Source organism: Phyllopteryx taeniolatus, chromosome 1, assembly GCF_024500385.1.
Source record: "Phyllopteryx taeniolatus isolate TA_2022b chromosome 1, UOR_Ptae_1.2, whole genome shotgun sequence".
NCBI classification, from domain to species: domain Eukaryota; kingdom Metazoa; phylum Chordata; class Actinopteri; order Syngnathiformes; family Syngnathidae; genus Phyllopteryx; species Phyllopteryx taeniolatus.
The window spans coordinates 35798881-35818946 of NC_084502.1; the positions used below are offsets into that span (position 1 = coordinate 35798881).

Genomic DNA, 20066 nt, shown 5'->3' on the forward strand with positions numbered 1-20066 from the left:
TACCTTGTTCCGTATAAATTTGTAAGATTAGACATAAATATCATAATGGAGTGAAAGCACACTTTTTTCACAACCCCTAGGTTCATGCGTGAACATTTCTTTCCCCATTTTTCTTACACCTATGTATAATACAGTATCGACTTTTGATTATTTATTTAGGGAAAAAATGGTTCATCATACACGAGGATTATTTTTTTTTAAAAAACAATTTTATGTTTAATTTCTGTGGTCTCATGCACTTGTTTGGGTTCTCTCTGGGAAACCCTTCCTCCCACAGTCCAGTTTTATCCGAAGTACCCATCGATGTTAATGTTTGAAAATATTTTGCAATAAAATTACCATGCTTGGAAGCACATACCTCGAGACAAAAGTTTCCAACATGTGGATAAATCACTGATTTTGCAACGTATAAATAGGCACCATGTCTTTGGCAGCACGATTGACTCCGTGATTGCTTTCACTCTGGCTACTTTCTAGTCATAAGGAAAATGGTTCTGCTCAACTGCTAAATTGCGACCAAATCGCTCAGTTGGTAACACTTGCAGCCATTTCATTAGTATAAGCAGTGCATGTCAGAGGGAACAGGCTTTGAACTACGGAACAAGCAAAAAAATATATATATATTAAAAATATATATTGCCCTGATGAATAAATTTTAGTTAATCAATATAATCTAGGCCGGTCACATTAAAAATATTTTTAAAGATGATATATTTTCCCAAAACCTATCACAATAAATGATAATACTGTTGTTGTTTTTTTAAATGCCTCTGAAATCATGAAAAATAAGGCCCACCCAATTTATGTTATTTATTACATTTTTGGGGGTTTTGAATCAGTATTGTTATTACTATTGTTGTTATTATAATTTCCTCTCTTGTTTCTCTATTATCTTATTTTTCTTTACTCTGTGGTATGGATGCCCCTATGTCTGAAATAAGAAGTAAATTTTCGCGCTGAACCGACATTCTGAAGAGCCGGGAAAAGTTGTCTGTGCATGCTCTGTCTCGACGTAAATGCGTGGTGAAGTCATCATTTACGCACGGCATAAATATGACGACTACGGACGGAGCTCCTATTCCACGGAGATTTTGTTTTTTACTACTTTAAGTTGTTTTTAATCAAGCATCTTTATAAAAAAATAAACATAAAAACAATCCCAACTACTGTGCTGAATAGACGACGGACCTCAATCTTGATAAATGGCAGTCACGAGAAGTGTGTATGTCACATGGCTGTTCGATTAAATATAGTACACGTATACACGCAATTGGAATAGATCATGTCAGATGTAAACAGTTGACCAGAACTCTTCAATCGGAATTATTTCAATCAGAATGACAAAAAAAGTCCATGAAACCCGGCTCCTGTGTGGTTGGTCCACTGAAGACGAGACCTTCACCTGTCAATCAAATCTAAGTTGGAGTACGTTGGCTGAATAACGTGTGCCACTGAGTTAACGTTCACATGTTTGCGTTAATTGGGGACTAATAAACAACTCGAAGCGAAGCGCTGATGTTTTAATCAACATCGCCACGGTGGAGTGAGCTGTTTAGCTCAACTTACTAGCTCGTTAGCTAATAAACAGTTAACTTTCCCTTAAGTGTCTCTGGTGTGTGAATCTACATGCTGCACATGGAGCAAGGCTGTGGAGTATTGGACAGAGCTAACACCGACAAGAGTGTACCGGTCCACTGGCGTTCCATGTGCCCACCAGCAGCTAATGACACAGCTGTCCAACTCTTTCTATTCATTGTGTGATCCGCACGTTGGCTCACCATAACAATGACAATTACCATATTTTCACGACCATAAGGCGCACCATATTAAAAGGCACAGTCTCAGTTACGGGGTCCATTTCTGTATTTAGCACATACATTAGGCACACCGTATTATTGGGCGCAGGCATGGTAAAACATACGCTAGCTTAAAACATACGGTAGCATGCATGCATGCTAAAACAATGTTTTTAAAACGGCAGCGGGAGCAAAACTGAGTTCGGTTGTACTTTATTGAAGTATTTAACAATTTACTCACGTTATTTTTTTAATAAATCCTCATCCACAAATCCATCAAAGTCCTCAGGTTCTGTATCCGAAATGAACAGCTGGGCAAGTTCTCCATCAAACACGCTAGGTTCCCTCTCGTCATTGTCGGAGTCACTCTCGTTGCTGGGTGGCTGTTCAGAAATGATGCCGGCTTTCGCGAAAGCTTGAACAACAGTGCAAGCAGACACGTGAGCCCAAGCATCCACAATCCATTCACAAATTGTGGCGTAACTTGCCCGACGCTCCCTCCCAGTCTTAGTAAAGCTGTGTTCGTCATCTGTCATCCATCACTCCCACGCCGCTCACAACTTCACTTTGAACGCCCTGTTTACACCGATGTCCAGCGGTTGGAGTTCCTTCGTCGAGCCTCCCGGAATGATGGCAAGCTCCGAGTTATTGCACTCAGTCGAATGGTGACTGTAGAGACGCTTTTCCCGGCTGTTCTTGCACTCAGTCCAAAGGTGACTGTAGAGACGCTTCTCCCGGCTGTTGGCTCGAGTTGGTCTACCAACTCGGGCCACCTCGCCTTGTTTCCTTGACTTGGCGAAGCTCGTTTTCCTGCTTCCTCCACTTGCGAACCATGGATTCGTTGCTCTTGAATTCTCTCGCGGCTGCTCGATTCCCATGTTCCTCTGCATAACTGATAGCTTGCAGTTTAAACTGTGCTTCGTAAGCGTGTCTCTTCATAGGTGCCATTTTCGGGGGTCATTAGCCAAACCGATGTTGTTTTGCACAATGCACATACCGGCACTATATACCTACTGGGGGCGTGGCGTGCCTTTAGCGTCCTCTTTCACGCGCACCCTTCCCCCTTTAAAATCCGTATGCTGTCCACAGTCACATCCGCCTTCCTCAACATAAGCAGGGTGTCAGCAGAAAATGCTCCCAGTCAGTCAAGCGGAGCGCTCATCAAAGTCACAACAACAACATTTACAGATTTTGGGACTCGGTGCACACATAAGGCGCGCCGCATTATAAGGCGCCCCGTCCATTTTGGGGAAAATTTAAGACATTTAAGTGCGCCTTATGGTCATGAAAATACGGTAATTGACTCCGGAAAAACTATTGTGTCCATTTTATTTATCGAAAGATAAGTTGATATAGTAATTACCATGGCAGCCCTAATATAATCGAATAATCATGCAGCCCTAGTTAAGATAAACACAAAATATGAATCACTTTTTTTTCTTGCCAAATTTGACCAGGTCTTCCACATCCACAATACCATCCACCAATTCTCTGTCAGTGCTGTTCTCTGAGAAAAAAAGAAAAAGAAAATGCCATCAGAAGTTAATTAAGACATAGCTGGAATGAACAAATATATATCAAACCACCTTCAACCTAAATATACTGTATTATCATGATTTATCTTACACCAAAATATCAACTGACAATTAATTTGATTTTTTACTTCCTATTGAAGTCCTACTTCCACTAAAACAATACAGAGTGGCAATGGTCAAATCTTGTGTTGTGTTGATTGTAAATTAGTGATGTCTACTGCAGATATAAAACTATTACCTTCAACATTGTTGTAGAAGACACATGACCTTGAGGAGACCTTTGTTCGACACATCTGGACCTTAAAAAGAAAAACAGGCAGTTGCATAGAAATTAGGGCTGCACGATATGAAAAAAATGACATTGCACTTTTTTTTTTAAACCCGCAATATATTGTGATGTGAAATAATACGGGATCAGTGTTGGGGAAAGTTCATTTTCTACATGAAGTAGTTCAAAGTTCAGTTCATCGGTCCAAAAATAAACTAGCTCATTTCATTCATCTTCCGTTTCGCTTATCCTCACTTGGGTCGTGGGCAAGCTGGAGCCTATCCCAGCTATCTTCGGGCGAGAGGCGGGGTGCACCCTGAACTGGTCATGTTCTGGGGAAGGCGGGGAACATTGAGTCCGAGTGGACCATGCTCTGCGTGTGTTGGAACATTTATGTTTTATATATACCAAATCTTACTTGTATTAGTTTTATACAATCTTCACAGGCTTTATTGTTATATTGTGACTACTAGCTCTCTACCGGCCATACTGTGCTTACTAATTGGTCTTAGCTGTGACTACTAGCTCCTATTCGGTAAAGATAAGTTGAGTGCAGCTGGACAAAGATAATTGTTTTGTTTTCTTTCTCTGTCTCTCTCACTTCGACATCAAAAAGCGGATTTTTGTCTGGAATTCAGTAAGGGGTGACAACTCCTTGTACCTTTTCCTCTCTTTAAAGTCACAACATAGCAAGGAACAATTAGTACGCACATTATGGCCGGGAGAGAGCTAGTAGTCACAATATAACAATAAAGCCTGTGACGGTTGTATAAAACTAATAGAACTAATATTTGGTATATATAAAACATACATTTTCCAACACACGCGCCTTCATTGCTGAGGCGGCCGACGGGAGCTATGGCCGTAAGGTGGTCGGTGCCTGTCTTGGCGGTAATCCCCAAACCCGTTGGTGGACACCAACGTTGAGGGATCAAGCTGAAGGAGGAGTCCTATCGGGCCTTTGTGGGCTGTGGGACTCATGAGGCTGCTGATGGGTACCGGCTGGCCAAGCGGAATGCAGCTTTGGTGGTCGCTGAAGCAAAAACTCGGGGGTGGGAGGAGTTCGGTGAGGCCATGGAGAAAGACTTCTGGACGGCTTCGAGGAAATTCTGGTCCACCATCCGGCGTCTCAGGAGGGGGAAGCAGTGCACCATCAACACTGTATATAGTGGGGATGGGGTGCTGCGGACCTCGACTCGGGACGTTGTGAGTCGGTGGGGAGAATACTTCGTAGAGCTCCTAAATTCCACCGACACGCCTCCCCATGAGGAAGCAGATTCTGGGGTCTCTGAGGCGGGCTCTCCTATCTCTGGGGTTGTGGTCACCGAGGTAGTTAAAAAGCTCCTCGGTGCCAAGGTCCCGGGGGTGGATGAGATTCGCCTGGAGTTCCCCAAGGCTCTGGATGTTGTGGGGCCATGTTGACACAGATCTACAACATTGCATGGACATCGGGGACAGTGCCTCTGGATTGGCAGACTGGGGTGGTGGTCCCCCTTTTCAAGAAGGGTGGACCGGAGGGTGTGTTCCGACTATACAGGGGGATCACACGCCTCAGCCTCCCTGGTAAGATCTATTCAGGAATGCTGGAGAGGAGGGTCCATCGGGAAGTCGAATCTCGGAGTCAGGAGGAGCAGTGTTGTTTTCGTCCTGGCCGTGGAACAGTGGACCAGCTTTTCACCCATCGGCAGGGTCCTCGAGGGTGCATGGGAGTTCGCCCAACCAGTCTACATGTGTTTTGTAGACTTAGAGAAGGCGTGTCCCTCGGGGAGTCCTGTTGGGTGTGCTTCGGGAGTATCGGGTACCGCACCCCCTAATACGGGCTTTTAGGTCCCTGTACGACCAGTGAGTTTGGTCCGCATTGTTGGCAGTAAGTTGGACTCGTTGGAGGCTGCCCTTTGTCACCGATTCTGTTCATTACAGACATGGAAACACCAAAGGCATGAAAAAGGTGACAAAACAAACAAACAGACAAACAAAAAAAACATTCTAGGGGGAGTGCTGGGGGTATCCTCATGGTCCCCGCAGACAATGTTTTAAAATTTTCACCTAAATTAAGCAATCTGGAAGACACAAGGCAAAATCAACAATTTTTTTTCACGCATAAAAACATTTATGTACACCGCTCAAGTATATGTTGATTTACAAATTTAAGAGTAAAATTAAATTTGCCTCATTTCTTTTCTTTTTTGTTTTGGCCTCCAAATTGAACAAGGCCCATCTCCACCTGCACCTGCTGCCAGCTGTGCCACATGAAAAACATTCTCCTCTTTAAGCACTCTCATTCTGGAAAGAAATTGACTAAAATCATTGTCTGTTTCATTTCATTTTTCACCATTACCAATTTTAAAGGCTAATCTCAAATGCATCCTCCAGGAAAATCAGTCTATCCATATACATTTTGTACTGCTTATCCTTATAAGGGTCGTGGACATGACAGCGCCTATCCAAGCTATCTTCGGGCGAGAGGTGGGGTACACCATCAACTGGTCGCCAGCCAATCGCAGGGCACATATAAACAAACAACCATTCGCACTCACATTCCCACCGACGGGAAATTTAGAGTATTCAATCAACCTACCAAGCATGTTTTTGGGATGTGGGAGTGCCCAGAGAAAATTCACGCAGGCACATAAAAAAATGAGGACTTTTTTAAAATGGTAAATTATCATTTATTTGGCTTCATATTAACAATGCACGCGCGCACAGGCGCACACACACACAGCTCTTACCTTGGCATGGTGGCTTTCCTGACGCATTACTTCTGGATTTATACACAACTGCTCTCTTGACCCCAACACAGATACCTTAGGTCTGAATCACAGATTAAAGGACTTTAGGTTAACTCATATACAGGCATAAATTGTCTTACCCACTTCACCCACACTGAAACTTTACAGCATGATTCGACAGAATGGCGGGATGTTTACGTACAACCGTTAGCACTAGCTTGCTAGGCTACATAACATTTTTAGTTGCCTGCAGACGTATTGTCTGTCTCAGACATGTTGTCTGTCCCACACAGCCGATGTTTTTTTTTTTTTTTTTTTATAAATAACTTTATTGGCTGTCAGATATTTACAGTACTACGTCAAAAGACACGCGACAAGGTTAAAAATAAACTCTCTTTTGGCTTCAAATATACTGTGCACGACGCAGAGTCAATGTCTTTTGCGGAGCCGATCAATGACGTCTTTGACTGATTATTTGATTCCTCAAAATCAACAGCTATGGAAATAAGATATCTTACTTGTATGACGTGTTCTTTAACTCATTAATAACTTGGGTAAGCTGCGAGTGTGTCCGTGATGCATATATGATCTTGGGAACATCACTGTAGGAAGCTGGAAAACAATAACAACAAAAACAATAAATAATATACATTTCTTAGGGCTACTGAGAGCATAACTACTATGCTCACTGTAGTCAGTTGTTGTTTTTCTCCAGAGACTAGGTGCTGTGCAGGCCAAAAATAACATTTACCTCTCTCTCACACACCTTTTTTTCTGTGTATAAGGGTTTCTTGTTTTAGTATGAGGGTTTTTGGTGAATAAGATAACTTTTTTTAACTGTGAATTGTGTGACAGAGTTTTGGTGTGAGAAACCTTTTGTTGTGTAAATTTTTGTTGTATTGTGAGAGGATTTTTGTTGTGTGTGAATTTTTTATTGACAGATTTTTTTTCGGTGTGACGTTTTTTCTTGTGAGTGTGAGAGGTTTTTGTTGATTGTGAGAATTTTTTAGTCACATGTGTGAGTTTTTTTTTTTTGGCGAGGGGGGGTTAAGTGTGAGAGATTTGTTCTATTTCTAGTGCTCTATTTTCCATTGGAAAAAGTCTTAAACTGCATCTCCATTTTTTTCTGCGATGTATCTGAATATTCTTGTTCTTATTTGTTTCTAGATTTGGTGTTTGAGATGCGAGTGCGAAACATACAATTGAAAGTAATAAAAAACATCTCTCTATAAGCTTTATGCCCCTGGCAGGGTCACCCATGGCAAACAGGTCCTAGGTAAGGTACCAGACAAAGCACAGGTCCAAAAACCTCTATGAAGGTGAAAAATTCAGGAAGACATTTTAACTTGCCCGGAGGCGGGTCACCGGGGCCCCCCTCTGGAGCCAGGCCTGGAGGTGGGGCTCGAAGGCGAGCACAGCCCGAAAGGGTAATGTGGGTCCCCTTTCCCATGAGCTCACCACCTGTGGGAGGGGCCATAGGGGTCAGGTGCAGTGTGAACTGTGCGGTGGTGGAAGGCAGGGACCTTGGCGTCCGATCCCCTGCTACAGAAGTTGGCTATAGGGACGTGGAATGTCACCTCTCTGGCAGGGAAAGAGCCGAGCTGGCGTGTGAGGTCGAGAAGTTCCGACTAGATAGAGACGGGCTCTTCTCCACACACGGCTTGGGCTCTGGTACCAGTCCTCTTGAGATGGGTTGGACTCTCTTCCGCTCTGGAGTTGCCCACAGTGAGAGGCGCCGAGCAGGTGTGGGTATACTCATTGCCCCCCGGCTTGGTGCCTGTACATTGGGGTTCACCCCGGTGGACGAGAGGGTAGCCTTCCTCTGCCTTCGGGTGGAGGGACTGGTCCTGACTGTTTTTTGTGCCTGTGCACCAAACAGCAGTTCAGAGTACCCACCCTTTTTGGAGTCCTTGAGGGGGTGCTGGCGAGGACTCTTGCTAGGGACTCCATCGTTCTGCTGGGGGACTTCAATGCTCACAATGACAGTGAGACCTGGATGGGCATGATTGGGAGGAACGGTCCCCCCGATCAGAACCAGTGTTCTGTTATTGGACTTCTGTGCTCATCACGGATTGGCCATAACGAACATCATGTTCAAGCATATCCACATGTGCACTTGGCACCAGGACACACTAGGTCGCAGTTCGATGATCGACTTTGTGGACGTGTCATCGGACTTGCGGCCACATGTCTTGGACACTCGGGTGAAGAAGAAGAATCACCTTTTATTGTCATGAACACCGAGAGGGGCGGCGCTGTCAACTGATCACCACCTGGTGGTGAGTTGGCTCCGATGGTGGGGGAAGATGCCGGTCCAACCTGGCAGGCCCAAAACTATTGTGAGGGTCTGCTGGGAACGTCTGGCAGAATCCCCTGTCAGAAGAAGTTTCAACTCCCACCTCCGACAGAACTTTGCTCACGTTCCGGGAGAGGCGGGCGACATCGAGTCCGAGTGGACCATGTTCCGCACCTCCATTGCTGAGGCGTCCGACTGGAGCTGTGGCCCTAAGGTGGTCGGTGCCTGTCGTGGCGGCAAGCCCCGAAACCGTTGGTGGACACCAACGTTGAGGGATGCCGTCAAACTGAAGAAGTCCTATCTGGCTTTTATGGCCTGTGGGACTCCTGAGGCAGCTGATGGGTTCCGGCTGGCCAAGCGGAATGCAGCTTTGGTGGTCGCTGAAGCAAAAACTCGGGCATGGGAGGAGTTTGGTGAGGCCATGGAAAAAGACTTCCGGACGGCTTCAAGGAAATTCTGGTCCACCATCTGGCGTCTCAGGAGGGGGAAGCAGGGCACTATCAACACTGTGTATAGTGGGGATGGGGCACTGCTGACCTCGACTCGGGACGTTGTGAGTCGGTGGGGAGAATACTTCGAAGACCTCCTCAATGCCACCGACACGCCTTCCCATAAGGAAGCAGAGTCTGGGGTCTCTGAGGCGGGCTCTCCTATCTCTGGGGTTGAGGCGACCGAGGTAGTTAAAAAACTCCTCGGTGGCAAGGCCCCGGTGGTGGATGAGATTCGCCCGGAGTTCCTAAAGGCTATGGATGCTGTGGGGCTGTCCTGGTTGACACACCTCTGCAACATCGTGTGGACATCGGGGACAGTGCCTCTGGATTGGCAGACTGGGGTGGTGGGCCCCCTTTTAAGAAAGGGGACCGGAGGGTGTGTTTCAACTACACACTCCTGAGCCTCCCTGGTAAGGTCTATTCAGGGGTGCTGGAGAGGAGGGTCCGTCGGGAAGTCGAATCTCAGATTCAGGAGGAGCAGTGTGGTTTTCGTCCTGGCCGTGGAACAGTGGACCACCTCTACAGCCTCGGCAGGGTCCACGAGGGTGCATGGGAGTTCGCCCAACTAGTCTACGTGTTTTGCGGACTTGGAGAAGGCGTTTGACCGTGTCCCTCTGGGAGTCCTGTGGGGGGTGCGTCGGGAGTATGGGGTACTGAACCACCTGATATGGGCTGTTCGGTCCCTGTACGACTGGTGTCAAGAGTTTGGTCCGCATTGCCGGCAGTAAATTGGACTTGTTTCCGGTGAGGGTTGGACTCCGGCAAGGCTGCCCTTTGTCACCGATTCTGTTCATAACTTTTATGGACAGAATTTCTAGGCGCAGCCGAGACATAGAGGGGGTACGGTTTGGTGGACTCAGTATTGCATCTCTGCTTTTTGCAATGATGTGGTTCTGTTGGCGTCATCAAGCCGTGATCTCCAACTTTCACTGGGGCGGTTCGCAGCAGAGTGTGAAGCGGCTGGGATGAGAATCAGCACCTACAAATCTGAAACCATGGTCCTCTGTCGGAAAAGGGTGGCGTGCCCTCTCCAGGTCGGGGATGAGATCATGCCCCAAGGGGAGGAGTTCAAGTATCTTGGAGTCTTGTTCACGAGTGAGGGAAGAATGAAACGAGAGATCGACAGGCAGATCGGTGCAGCATCTGCAGTGATGCAGACTTTGTATCGGTCCACTGTGGTAAACAAGGAGCTAAGGCGAAAGTCGAAGCTCTCAATTTACCGGTCGATGTACGTTCTTACCCTCCCCTATGGTCACGAGCTGTGGGTCGTGACCGAAAGAACAAGATCCCGGATACAAGCGGCCGAAATGAGTTTCGTCCGCAGGGTGTCTGGGCTCTCCCTTAGAGATAGGTTGAGAAGCTCGGTCATCCGGGAGGAGCTCAGAGTAGAGCCGCTGGAGCCATATGAGGTGGCTGGGGCATCCACCGGGAGGAGACCCCTGGGACGACCCAGGACATGCTGGAGAGACTACGTCTCGCGGTTGGCCTGGGAACACCGCCCCAGAAGAGCTGGATGAAGTGGCTGGGGAGAGGGAAGTCTGGGCGTCCCTGCTAAAGCTACTGCCCCCGCGACCAGACCTCGGATAAGCAGTAGACTGGATGGATGGTTTTTGGTGAATAAGAGAACTTTTTTTAACTGAGTTGTGACAGATTTGTGTAAGATTTTTTTTGGTGTGTGAGTTTTTGTATTGTGAGAGGATTTTTGTTGTGTGTGAAATTTTTATTGACGCTGAGGTATTTTTTCAGTGTGACGTTTTTTCTAGTGAGTGTTTTATTTTTGTTCGGGGGGGGGGGGGGGGGGGGGAAGAGTAGCGTGAGAGATTTGTTCTATTTCGAGTGCTCTATTTTCCATCGGAAAAAGTCTTAAACTGCATCTCCATTTTTTTTCTGTGATGTATCTGAATATTCTTCTTATTTGTTTCCATATTTGGTGTTTGAGATGTGAGAAAGAAAGGGATAAATAAACCCTCACTGCATTGGTTTTGGAATCCTCACGATAAATGACATTTAAAATAAACACTAACCTTTCATCTAAAATGACAATGACTTTTGGAAATATTGTGTTATGTACATACTTAGTGTTGAACCATCTTTTGAAGCTGGCCCCCAAGATTCGAGAGGACTATCAGCAAACATCTCCTTCCCTTTCAACCTTTCTGCTATTTTACGTGCAGAGATGGTGTCTTTGAAGTGCTCCCTCCAAGCCAAGGTGGCACATAGTAAACACAAGGTTTTCCCAGTGCCTGTGGGACTCTCAAGGACGCCATTAGCCTCCTGGGGGGGAGAGAAGTGGACTAGTACGGTGTTTAAGGAACATACAGTTTTCCTGCATAAAAACGAAATAATGTAACAAAATGCAAATAGTAACTAAAGGTAAATGTTCCAACGTATTGCGATATTCTATAAGATAAAGTAAACTGATTCATTTACGTGTATGTACTATGACAAGGCACCAAAACAAGGCACCCAAGGAGACAGTAGGACAGAATAATGTGCCTCTGGATATCATTTAATGACACAGAACAATGAGCAAATGACTTTTAGCCTCGCTTGTTTCTCTGATGTAAAGACTCACCTTCTGAAGACATTCAATCACTTTAGTCATGTACTCCTTCTGACAGTCATACGGAGTGAAAGGAAAGTGCACTGTCACTCCGTTCAAACTTAATGAAGTCATGATACGTCTCGAAGTGTTATAAGGAGCTTTGCTGTTTAAAACGGTAGAAAACTCGAGTAACCAACTCCTTAGTCATTAGAAGTCACTAGAAGAGCTAAAATACATTTTCAGCATGGACTGCCTGTACACAATTGGCGCCAGCACGCCACTTCCGCCTCACGCCAACTGCACATGCGCATTGCAACCTCTAACGATAGCATATACCGATGGATGTTTATAATGTACAGTATTTAAATTTGAAGCGTTTTCGAGTCTGCATAACCATGTGTATTCCTTGTAGAGAACGCGCAAGTAGTTGAAATAAATATTTATATTTGTACATTTTCTTTTATATTTATATAAATAGATAAGTAAAGACTTTGTCACTCCGTGCACTGCATGATCTCGATTGTTTTTTATTTTATACTCCATACCTCACATGGTCGTGAATGTTCCCATCTGCATTTACCTCATCACACCGCCATGGACACACTCTCAGCCACCAGTTACCTTTCCTTTTTGAAGGAAACAACATGAATATGTAAAATTGCACATTCCTCAAAAGTAAAACAGTGAGACCAATCATTTTATTTATGTCAATCAATCAATGCAATATTCCATGTATTTCCGGTGTCTGTATGCAGTAACCAGGGGCGTAGCACCAGCTCAAAATAAATTTTCAACAGCTGGGGGGAACGTTGTGATCAGATACACTATATTGCCATCGGCTGACGTCTGTCCACCCTTTCCCGCTATAACAGCTTCAACTTTTCTGGGAAGGCTAGCCACAAGGTTTAGGAATGTGTTTATGGGAATTTTTGACCATTCTTTCAGAAGCACGTGTGAGGTCACACACTGATGTTGGACGAGAAGGCCTGGCTCTCAGTCTCCGCTCTAATTCATACCAAAGGTGTTCTATTGGGGTGAGGTCAGGATTGGCCTGCACAATGTCAAGTTCATCTGTACCAGACTCTGTCATCCATGTCTTTGCGCACCGGTGCAGTCGTGTCGGAAGAGGAAGGGGCCAGCTCCAAACTGTTCCCACAAAGTTTGGAGCATGGAATTGTCCCAAATCTCTTGGTATGCTGAAGCATTCAGAGTTCCTTTCACTGGAACTAAAGAGCCAAGACCAGCTCTTGCGAAGCAACCCCACAGCATAATCCCCCCTCCACTAAACTTTACACTTGGCACATTGCACTCAGACACGTACCATTCAACCAACCACCAAACCCAGACTCATTCATGTGATTGCCAGATGGAGACACGTCACTCCAGAGAACGCATCTCCCCTGCTATATAGTCCAGTGACGGTGTGCTTTACACCACTGCATCCAACACTTTGGATTGCACTTTGTGATGTATAGCTTGGATGCAGATGCTCAACCATGGAGCTCTCTGTGCACTGTTCTTGAGCTAATCTGAAGGCCACATGAAGTTTGGAGGTCTGTAGCGATTGGCTCAGCAGAAAGTTGGCGGCCTCTTCGCACTATGCGCCTCAGCATCTGATGACCTCACTCCGTCAGTTTACGTGGCCTACCACTTTGGGCTGAGTTGCTGTCGTTCACAAACGCTTCCGCATACTTATAATACAGCTGACAGTCGACTGTGGAATATTTAGGAGCGAGGGAATTTCACGACTGGACTTGTGCACAGGTGGCATCCTATCAATTAATCCGTCATTGAAGTCTGAAGAGGGCAGCACAGTGGACGACTAGGTTTTAAATCTGATCTCCCCTGTGTGGAATTTGCTGTCCAATTTCCCCCCACATTCCAAAAACATGCATTGTAGGTTACTTGAAGACTCTAAATTGCCCGCAGGTGTGAAGGTAAGTGCAAATGGTTGGTTGTCCGTGTGTACCCTGTATTGCCTGGTGACCATTTGAGGGTGTGCCCGACCTCTCGCCCAGTCAGCTGGGATAGGTACAGAAAATGGATGAGGTGTGTCTGTATATGAGAGAGAGAGAGAGCCGACAGACAGACACACAATCATATTTTTTTAAATGTTGGTAATAGTAAAAAAAAAATTCTGAACCTTGATCTACATTGTAGATTGGTTGGTTCGTTCCCAAGAACCAACGAATCCTGAAGCTTGGCTTTAAAAGATTTTGTTTGATTCACTTTGAGAAGCATCTACACATTTTATTTACAGAATCAAACAATTACGTTTTATTTTCTAATAGTGAAATACAATATTTGTGCACTACAGTAAGTGGATCGTTGTTCACTCTACTCCTCTCCAGCACTGGGAAGAACAATTTTGTTGGGGTCATAGTAGTTTTCATCGATCAGAGGCAAACCCTCCTTCTCTCTCTGCAGGATCACACGTTCTGCTTCCCTTCTGGCCCACTGGCGCATCCTGGAACACAGACACAGAGAAATAGAAGAAGAGAATGAGTGGGATAGCATGAAGGACAGGTCTATTTTCAGATACCATGTACTGCTACTACCACAAAAAATTGGAACACAGCCGAAATAAAACTGGAATCTGTGATTCTACATTAGGGTAAACATTAGTGGTGCAATGGATCATCTTTGATCCGTGATCTTTACGGATCACTCTCCACGGTTGGAGCGTGGTCCGCGGAGTGGTCCAAGAGTATGTGCATGCAGTGTGGAGTCACCTCCCAACCTCTCTGGCTTATGCCCCAGAGGCATTTGCATGAAAAGATCCCACAACCCACAACTAGCTAACGTTAGCTAATATGAGCTAATGTCGACATTTGCAGAAACACTCCTGCATAATAACGAGACTTACCCGTGACTAGTCCAGGTTGCTATTTTGAAAACTAAAATCTCACTGAGTGAGCAGAAAGGTGGTGAGAAGAAAAGTGTGGAGGTGACTCCACAGCATGGCTTAAAAATACAAGCTTCGACGGCTGTGTGTGTGCGTTTTCATATTTCGCGGTCCCACTATTTTGCAGATTTTAATTACAGTTGTTTCTATATTTTTATTATTATTTTAAAAAATATTTTTCACACTGTACTATATTTTTCTGTTATCCAGTTCCTGTTGTGCTCTCTAAATATGTGCTTAAATGTGTTTGTCTTGTTTTATGGATCTTTAATGACGCTTTAAAAAAATTTCAGTGGTGTAAATGCAACAAAACATGCATAGGGTGTAAAATAAGGAGTGTTAAATGGGGTATTTCTAAGTCACGGATTTCACTAATTGTGGAGGTGGACTGGACTGTACCCAGTGATGAAAGGGGGATTACTGCATACAGATGATCAGTTTAGGACTGTATAACCAATTTATTATCAAACTACTTTAGAAACATAATTGCGAGGGCTCGTCATGGCTGGACGGCTCCCCACATGAAGGCCAGTGAGCCTGTCGGCCAAGCCCGCAACGAGCGGTCGTTCCTCTTTGCTTGGAGGAAAAACTCAATTGAACTACCCCTCAGTAGCGGCGAGAGGGAAATACAAGATAACCACACAATTACAAACTATGGTTGATGTTTTTACAGCGCACATACACATCTAACCGCTGCGCTCACTCGCATGTCACGTGAGCTTTTTTGTTGTTTTTTTAAAACACACACACACTTAGGGCGACTCCTTTAAAAAAATTCATATGCCGAATTTACAGCACCACGCTGGAGTAAATTAAACCATGCTGCACACGTCTCAGTTGGTGTTGGGTGAAAAAAAGAAGTTTTGCATGTTCGCACGAAAGCACCATGTTCAATCCACACTCGTCAAGCGCAGCGATAGACAGCAGTCATGGCTATCATAGTAGAATGTCCCAATTTTTGACCTTTTGAAGCCTGAGTTCACATACATGAGTTTTTTTTATCCGTTCCACCCCTAGTAATCATGATACTACCTGAGGAATTAAAAAAACAAAAAGGAACCTACCCATGGTCTGGTAAGTAATGAATGAACGTTCCTCCAATGACAAGACACAGAGAAATGCCAAAGAAGAAGCCCACTCTCATGTTCCATTCATCAACCACTGGGTCACTGGAGAAGCCATGGTAATCTGGATTCTGTAAAAACAATAATTCAGAGAATATTAAGAAATTTGTTAAGCAACCCGTCCCATTTTCCATAACTACCACGTAAGTACACCACAATTTGAACACAAAACTGCAGTACAGCAACAATGTGATGTGTTCCAAAATAACTTAAGTATTAATGTTACAATTGGTTACTTTATGTCATTGGCTTTTGGTCTCCTGAGGGCAATTATTGTGCAAGACAGTGAACGATAGGCTAAGTCAGTGATTCCCAACTAGTGTGTCGTGAGAGAACATCAAGGGTGCTATGAGAAAATTATCCAATTTAATTTATCCATCCATCCATCCATTTTCTGAGCCGCTTCTCCTCACTAGGGTCGCCGGCGTGCTGGAGCCTATCCCAGCTATCATCGGGCAGGAGGCGGGGTACACCCTGAACTGGTTGCCAGCCAAGCGCAGGGCACATACAAACAAACAACCATTCCCACTCACATTCACACCTACGGGCAATTTAGAGTCTCCAATTAATGCATGTTTTTGGGATGTGGGAGGAAACCAGAGTGCCCGGAGAAAACCCACGCAGGCACGGGGAGAACATGCAAACTCCACACAGGCGGGGCCGGGGATTGAACCCCGGTCTTCAGAACTGTGAGGCTGACGCTCTAACCAGTCGGCCACCGTGCCGCCCCAATTTCATTTAATTTATCCCAAAATTATTCATAATTATTCATCTTTGTTCATTGTGTATGACAGCGACATACAGTGACAGGAAGAACAATTAAATGCTCTTCCAATAGATGGCAAAGGGAGAGATGCCAACCCCTATCACCACCTCTCAGGGACACTCTGGACATTTTGTCAGGAACATTTTGATTTTGTCAGGAACATTTGCGTCTCCGCCAAAAACAAACACACGCCACCAGAAAAACTCTGAACAACACTAATATTTTCTTTCTTTTAATAGTTTGAGCAAACTATTGACTTCTTCAGTTTTGACATTCAATATGAAGTCGTGGCACTAAATTGCAAAATATACAATAATGTAATGACAGTTGTATTTACAGAATGACACACGACAAGAAATAGGTTCTATGCTCCTTTAGCAAAGCCAAATTGATGAGAAATAAAACAAATAAAATATTATGTGATTTTGAGAACAGCTATTGTGCAGATCTCAAAAGTCGGATTAAAAACTCAGCACTCCCACAACACGCTATAAAATATGTTATCATGTACATGGTGGTTGTATGGTGGTGAATATTGTGTGTAAATGTGTGGGCACGTATACCTGTTTGTGTTTAAATACATATGTGCATGTTTTCACATGTAGGTGATCATTGCTGAAGAAAAAGCATGTTAAAGCTTGTTTAATGTTTGCTGAACAACATTTGGACAAGCCAGTTAAATACTGGGAGAGTATAGTCTGATCTGATGAGAGCAAAATTGAACTCTTTGCATGCCATAATGCACACCACATTTTGAGAAGAAATTACACTGCACATCAAACTAAAAGCACCATACCAACAGTGAGGAACATGATGGTGTGGGGCTGCTTTTCAGCAAATGGTACTGGTAAACTTCACATTATTGAAGGTAGGATGAATGGGCAAATGTACCGAGACATTCTTGACAAAAATCTGCTGCCATATATGAGGATGGCGTGTTCAATACGTTTTCCCTGTGTCATTTTACATTATTACACATTACTTGGGTTGGTCCCAACATCTGGTGAAATGTTCAGGTCAATAGCACCTTTGGATATATATTTGAGAAAAATGGTGACATGCTAAATACTTATTTCAGCCGCTGTATATATTTGGTATATTTACATGTGATGGTTGATGCAAGCTCTCACGCTGGCAACGCTGTACTCTCTGGCAGTCTTCGTTGACTGTATGGCAGCATAAAATTGTCGCAGGGTGTTATTCAAAACATCAACGGTGAAGGGTTCAGTTTATATTTGTCAGTTTTTGTGCCAGGAAGTGTCTCGGCATTTTAATCGAATATTTTTTGGTTTTTTTCGCATCAATTTCCTCCTCCTCTTTTGCTTGTTGTTTTAATAATGTGTTTATGTGTTCTTTAACAACATTCCTCAATTAAATACACAAATTAAAGACAGCCTTGATGTTCCTTTAACCATCACAGAATTACATAACACATTAAAAAATATGCAATCGGGACGAGCGCCTGGCCCGGACGGAATCCCTGTCGAATTCATAAAACATTTCTGGCCAATACTAGCGCCTCTATTTCTCAGAACAGTCAAGGAGATAAACGATAAAGTTCAAATTAGTAGCCATATGAAAACAGCTTCAATTAAGTTATTACTAAGGTCAGGTAAAGACCCCACTCTCCCGGTTAATTATCGGCAATATCACTGATTAATGTAGATATCAAGATTATCTCGAAACCCCTCGGAGCGAGACTTGAAAAAGTACTCCAGTCGATAATCCACTATGACCAGACAGGCTTCATTGAAGGTAGAAGGTCCAGAAATAATGTCAGACATCTGTTAAATTGAATAAGCATGTCACAGCGTAAAAATCTAAACGCAATCATCATGTCACTTGGGGTAGTTCCACACGCATTCACTTTTAGTTCATAGGTTTGATATTGATACTTGTTATAAAGAACCCCGAGTCAAATGTTCATTTTAGTCTATGCTAAGGGCTGCTAAGAAAATGGATGTTCATAATTTGGACACCCTTTATTTAAACCATGCAAACGTTTTTGACCCAGCCCCCTAAAAGAATCGGAATCGTGAATCGTTTGGATCCGGAATTGAAATGAGGAATCGCTCAAATTGAAACAATGCCCAACCCTAGCACTGTATATGTCCAACATTATTTAAATCTGATTAAATGTCAGTTAAAGGGGACATATTTTATAATAGATTGACTTTTTAATGATTGTATGTTGTGACGTTGTGTCTAGAGTGCCTCGCCAATAATCAAGTGTGAAACATTATTTTTTTTTTTTTACTATTTCTGAAAATGTGTCTGTGAGTGAGCGGTTCTGCACATCCGCCCACTGGTAATTAAGATATTATAACATAACATAGGGGCAAAGTAGCATAATAAGCAGACCCACACCACGTTTCTCAGCTAGGCTGGACTAAATTGCCTACGTGGACGTGGAGGGGTGTTTGTGTTTGGAGATATCATGCGCCACATTGCTACATTAATAGACAAGTGGATTTCCGTGATGAAATGCTGCATCCATCAGTGAAAATGCGATCGAATCTCTATGGGCGCGCAAGTGGAATAACAGAATTAGCTGTTTACGATATATATTAATATGCCTCCTCTAACTGGCAGCTAGGTGTGCCACTCTCTACTAAGACTAACAGTGACATCAAATTGAATGTGGAATGATTTGTAACATTAAGATTATCTACGGCCTAGTCGGCGTCTGTCATTACAAACAAGACAACGTCAACAAGACATTCAAATGTAACATGCAGAAATCTTTTTGTTCGTTCCAGTAAGCGCGAATGAAGAGGTAGCGTGTAAAATCAGAGGAACTCACCTTGACATAACGGCTGACCTCACCATGGCTGCCACTTGGTGCAGCCTGCTGCAGCTCAGTCACAGCAGTCGCACCGGCAGCGCTGCTCGGCTTCGACTGGGATACGCACCGAACCGGTACACGAGTGCTTAAGCGGGTCAAAACTGGCCCGAGACGTGCCAGTCGGGTCAACATTTTGCCTTGTTTTTGTGTGAGATACGGCTGCCCCGGAACGGGAAACAACAGCGTCTGCCTTGCGGGGCCCTCCTTCTTCTTTGACGAACCATGGTTGCTCACACGTCACCAATGTCGCATTATTGCCTCCGTCTGGAGTCACACGCTCATTGCGACTCATTCCCCCCCCAGATGTTTATCTAACAATGTTTCGTTTATTTTATTAATTTGTTAATTATAACTACATTTATTAAAATTAGTAAACTTCTAAAATTAGAACGTATTAATTTATAAAAATAAAGATTTTACATATTATTTATTTAATATTATTTATCCATCCATCCATTTTCTGAGCCGCTTCTCCTCACGCGGGTCGCGGGCGTGCTGGAGCCTATCCTAGCTATCCCCGGGCAGGAGGCGGGGTACACCCTCAACTGGTTGCCAGCCAATCACAGGGCACATATAAACAAACAACCATTCGCACTCACATTCACACCTATGGGCAATTTAGAGTTGTCAATCAAGATAGCATGCATGTTTTTGGGATGTGGGAAGAAACCAGAGGGCCCGGAGAAAACCCACGCAGGCACGGGGAGAACATGCTAACTCCACACAGGCGGGGCCGGGATTTGAACCCTGGTCCTCAGAACTGTGA

General features: G+C 44.3%; 2 protein-coding genes across 4 annotated transcripts in view; both read right to left on the reverse strand.

The window, feature by feature from the left end:
- Nucleotides 1-11967, reverse strand: part of rtel1 (regulator of telomere elongation helicase 1) — a 57302-nt gene extending 45335 nt beyond the window's left edge. For all 3 annotated transcript variants that reach the window (XM_061791955.1, XM_061791947.1, XM_061791962.1), the window contains exons 1-6: nt 11691-11967; nt 11191-11389; nt 6847-6940; nt 6329-6410; nt 3570-3630; nt 3228-3303 (exon numbers count right to left, since the gene is read on the reverse strand). In XM_061791955.1, the coding sequence (XP_061647939.1) occupies nt 3228-3303; nt 3570-3630; nt 6329-6410; nt 6847-6940; nt 11191-11389; nt 11691-11792 (614 nt within the window). In that variant the 5' untranslated portion in view covers nt 11793-11967. The remainder of the gene's footprint in view (nt 1-3227; nt 3304-3569; nt 3631-6328; nt 6411-6846; nt 6941-11190; nt 11390-11690) is intronic.
- A 1922-nt stretch (nt 11968-13889) lies between these two features.
- Nucleotides 13890-19523, reverse strand: ndufb11 (NADH:ubiquinone oxidoreductase subunit B11). Its single transcript, XM_061791976.1, has 3 exons — nt 19259-19523; nt 15630-15760; nt 13890-14127 (listed from the first exon to the last, which is right to left on the reverse strand). The coding sequence occupies exons 1-3, from the start codon at nt 19430-19432 to the stop codon at nt 13998-14000; spliced, it is 435 nt and encodes a 144-aa protein (XP_061647960.1). The 5' UTR covers nt 19433-19523; the 3' UTR covers nt 13890-13997.
- Nucleotides 19524-20066: the final 543 nt, after the last annotated feature.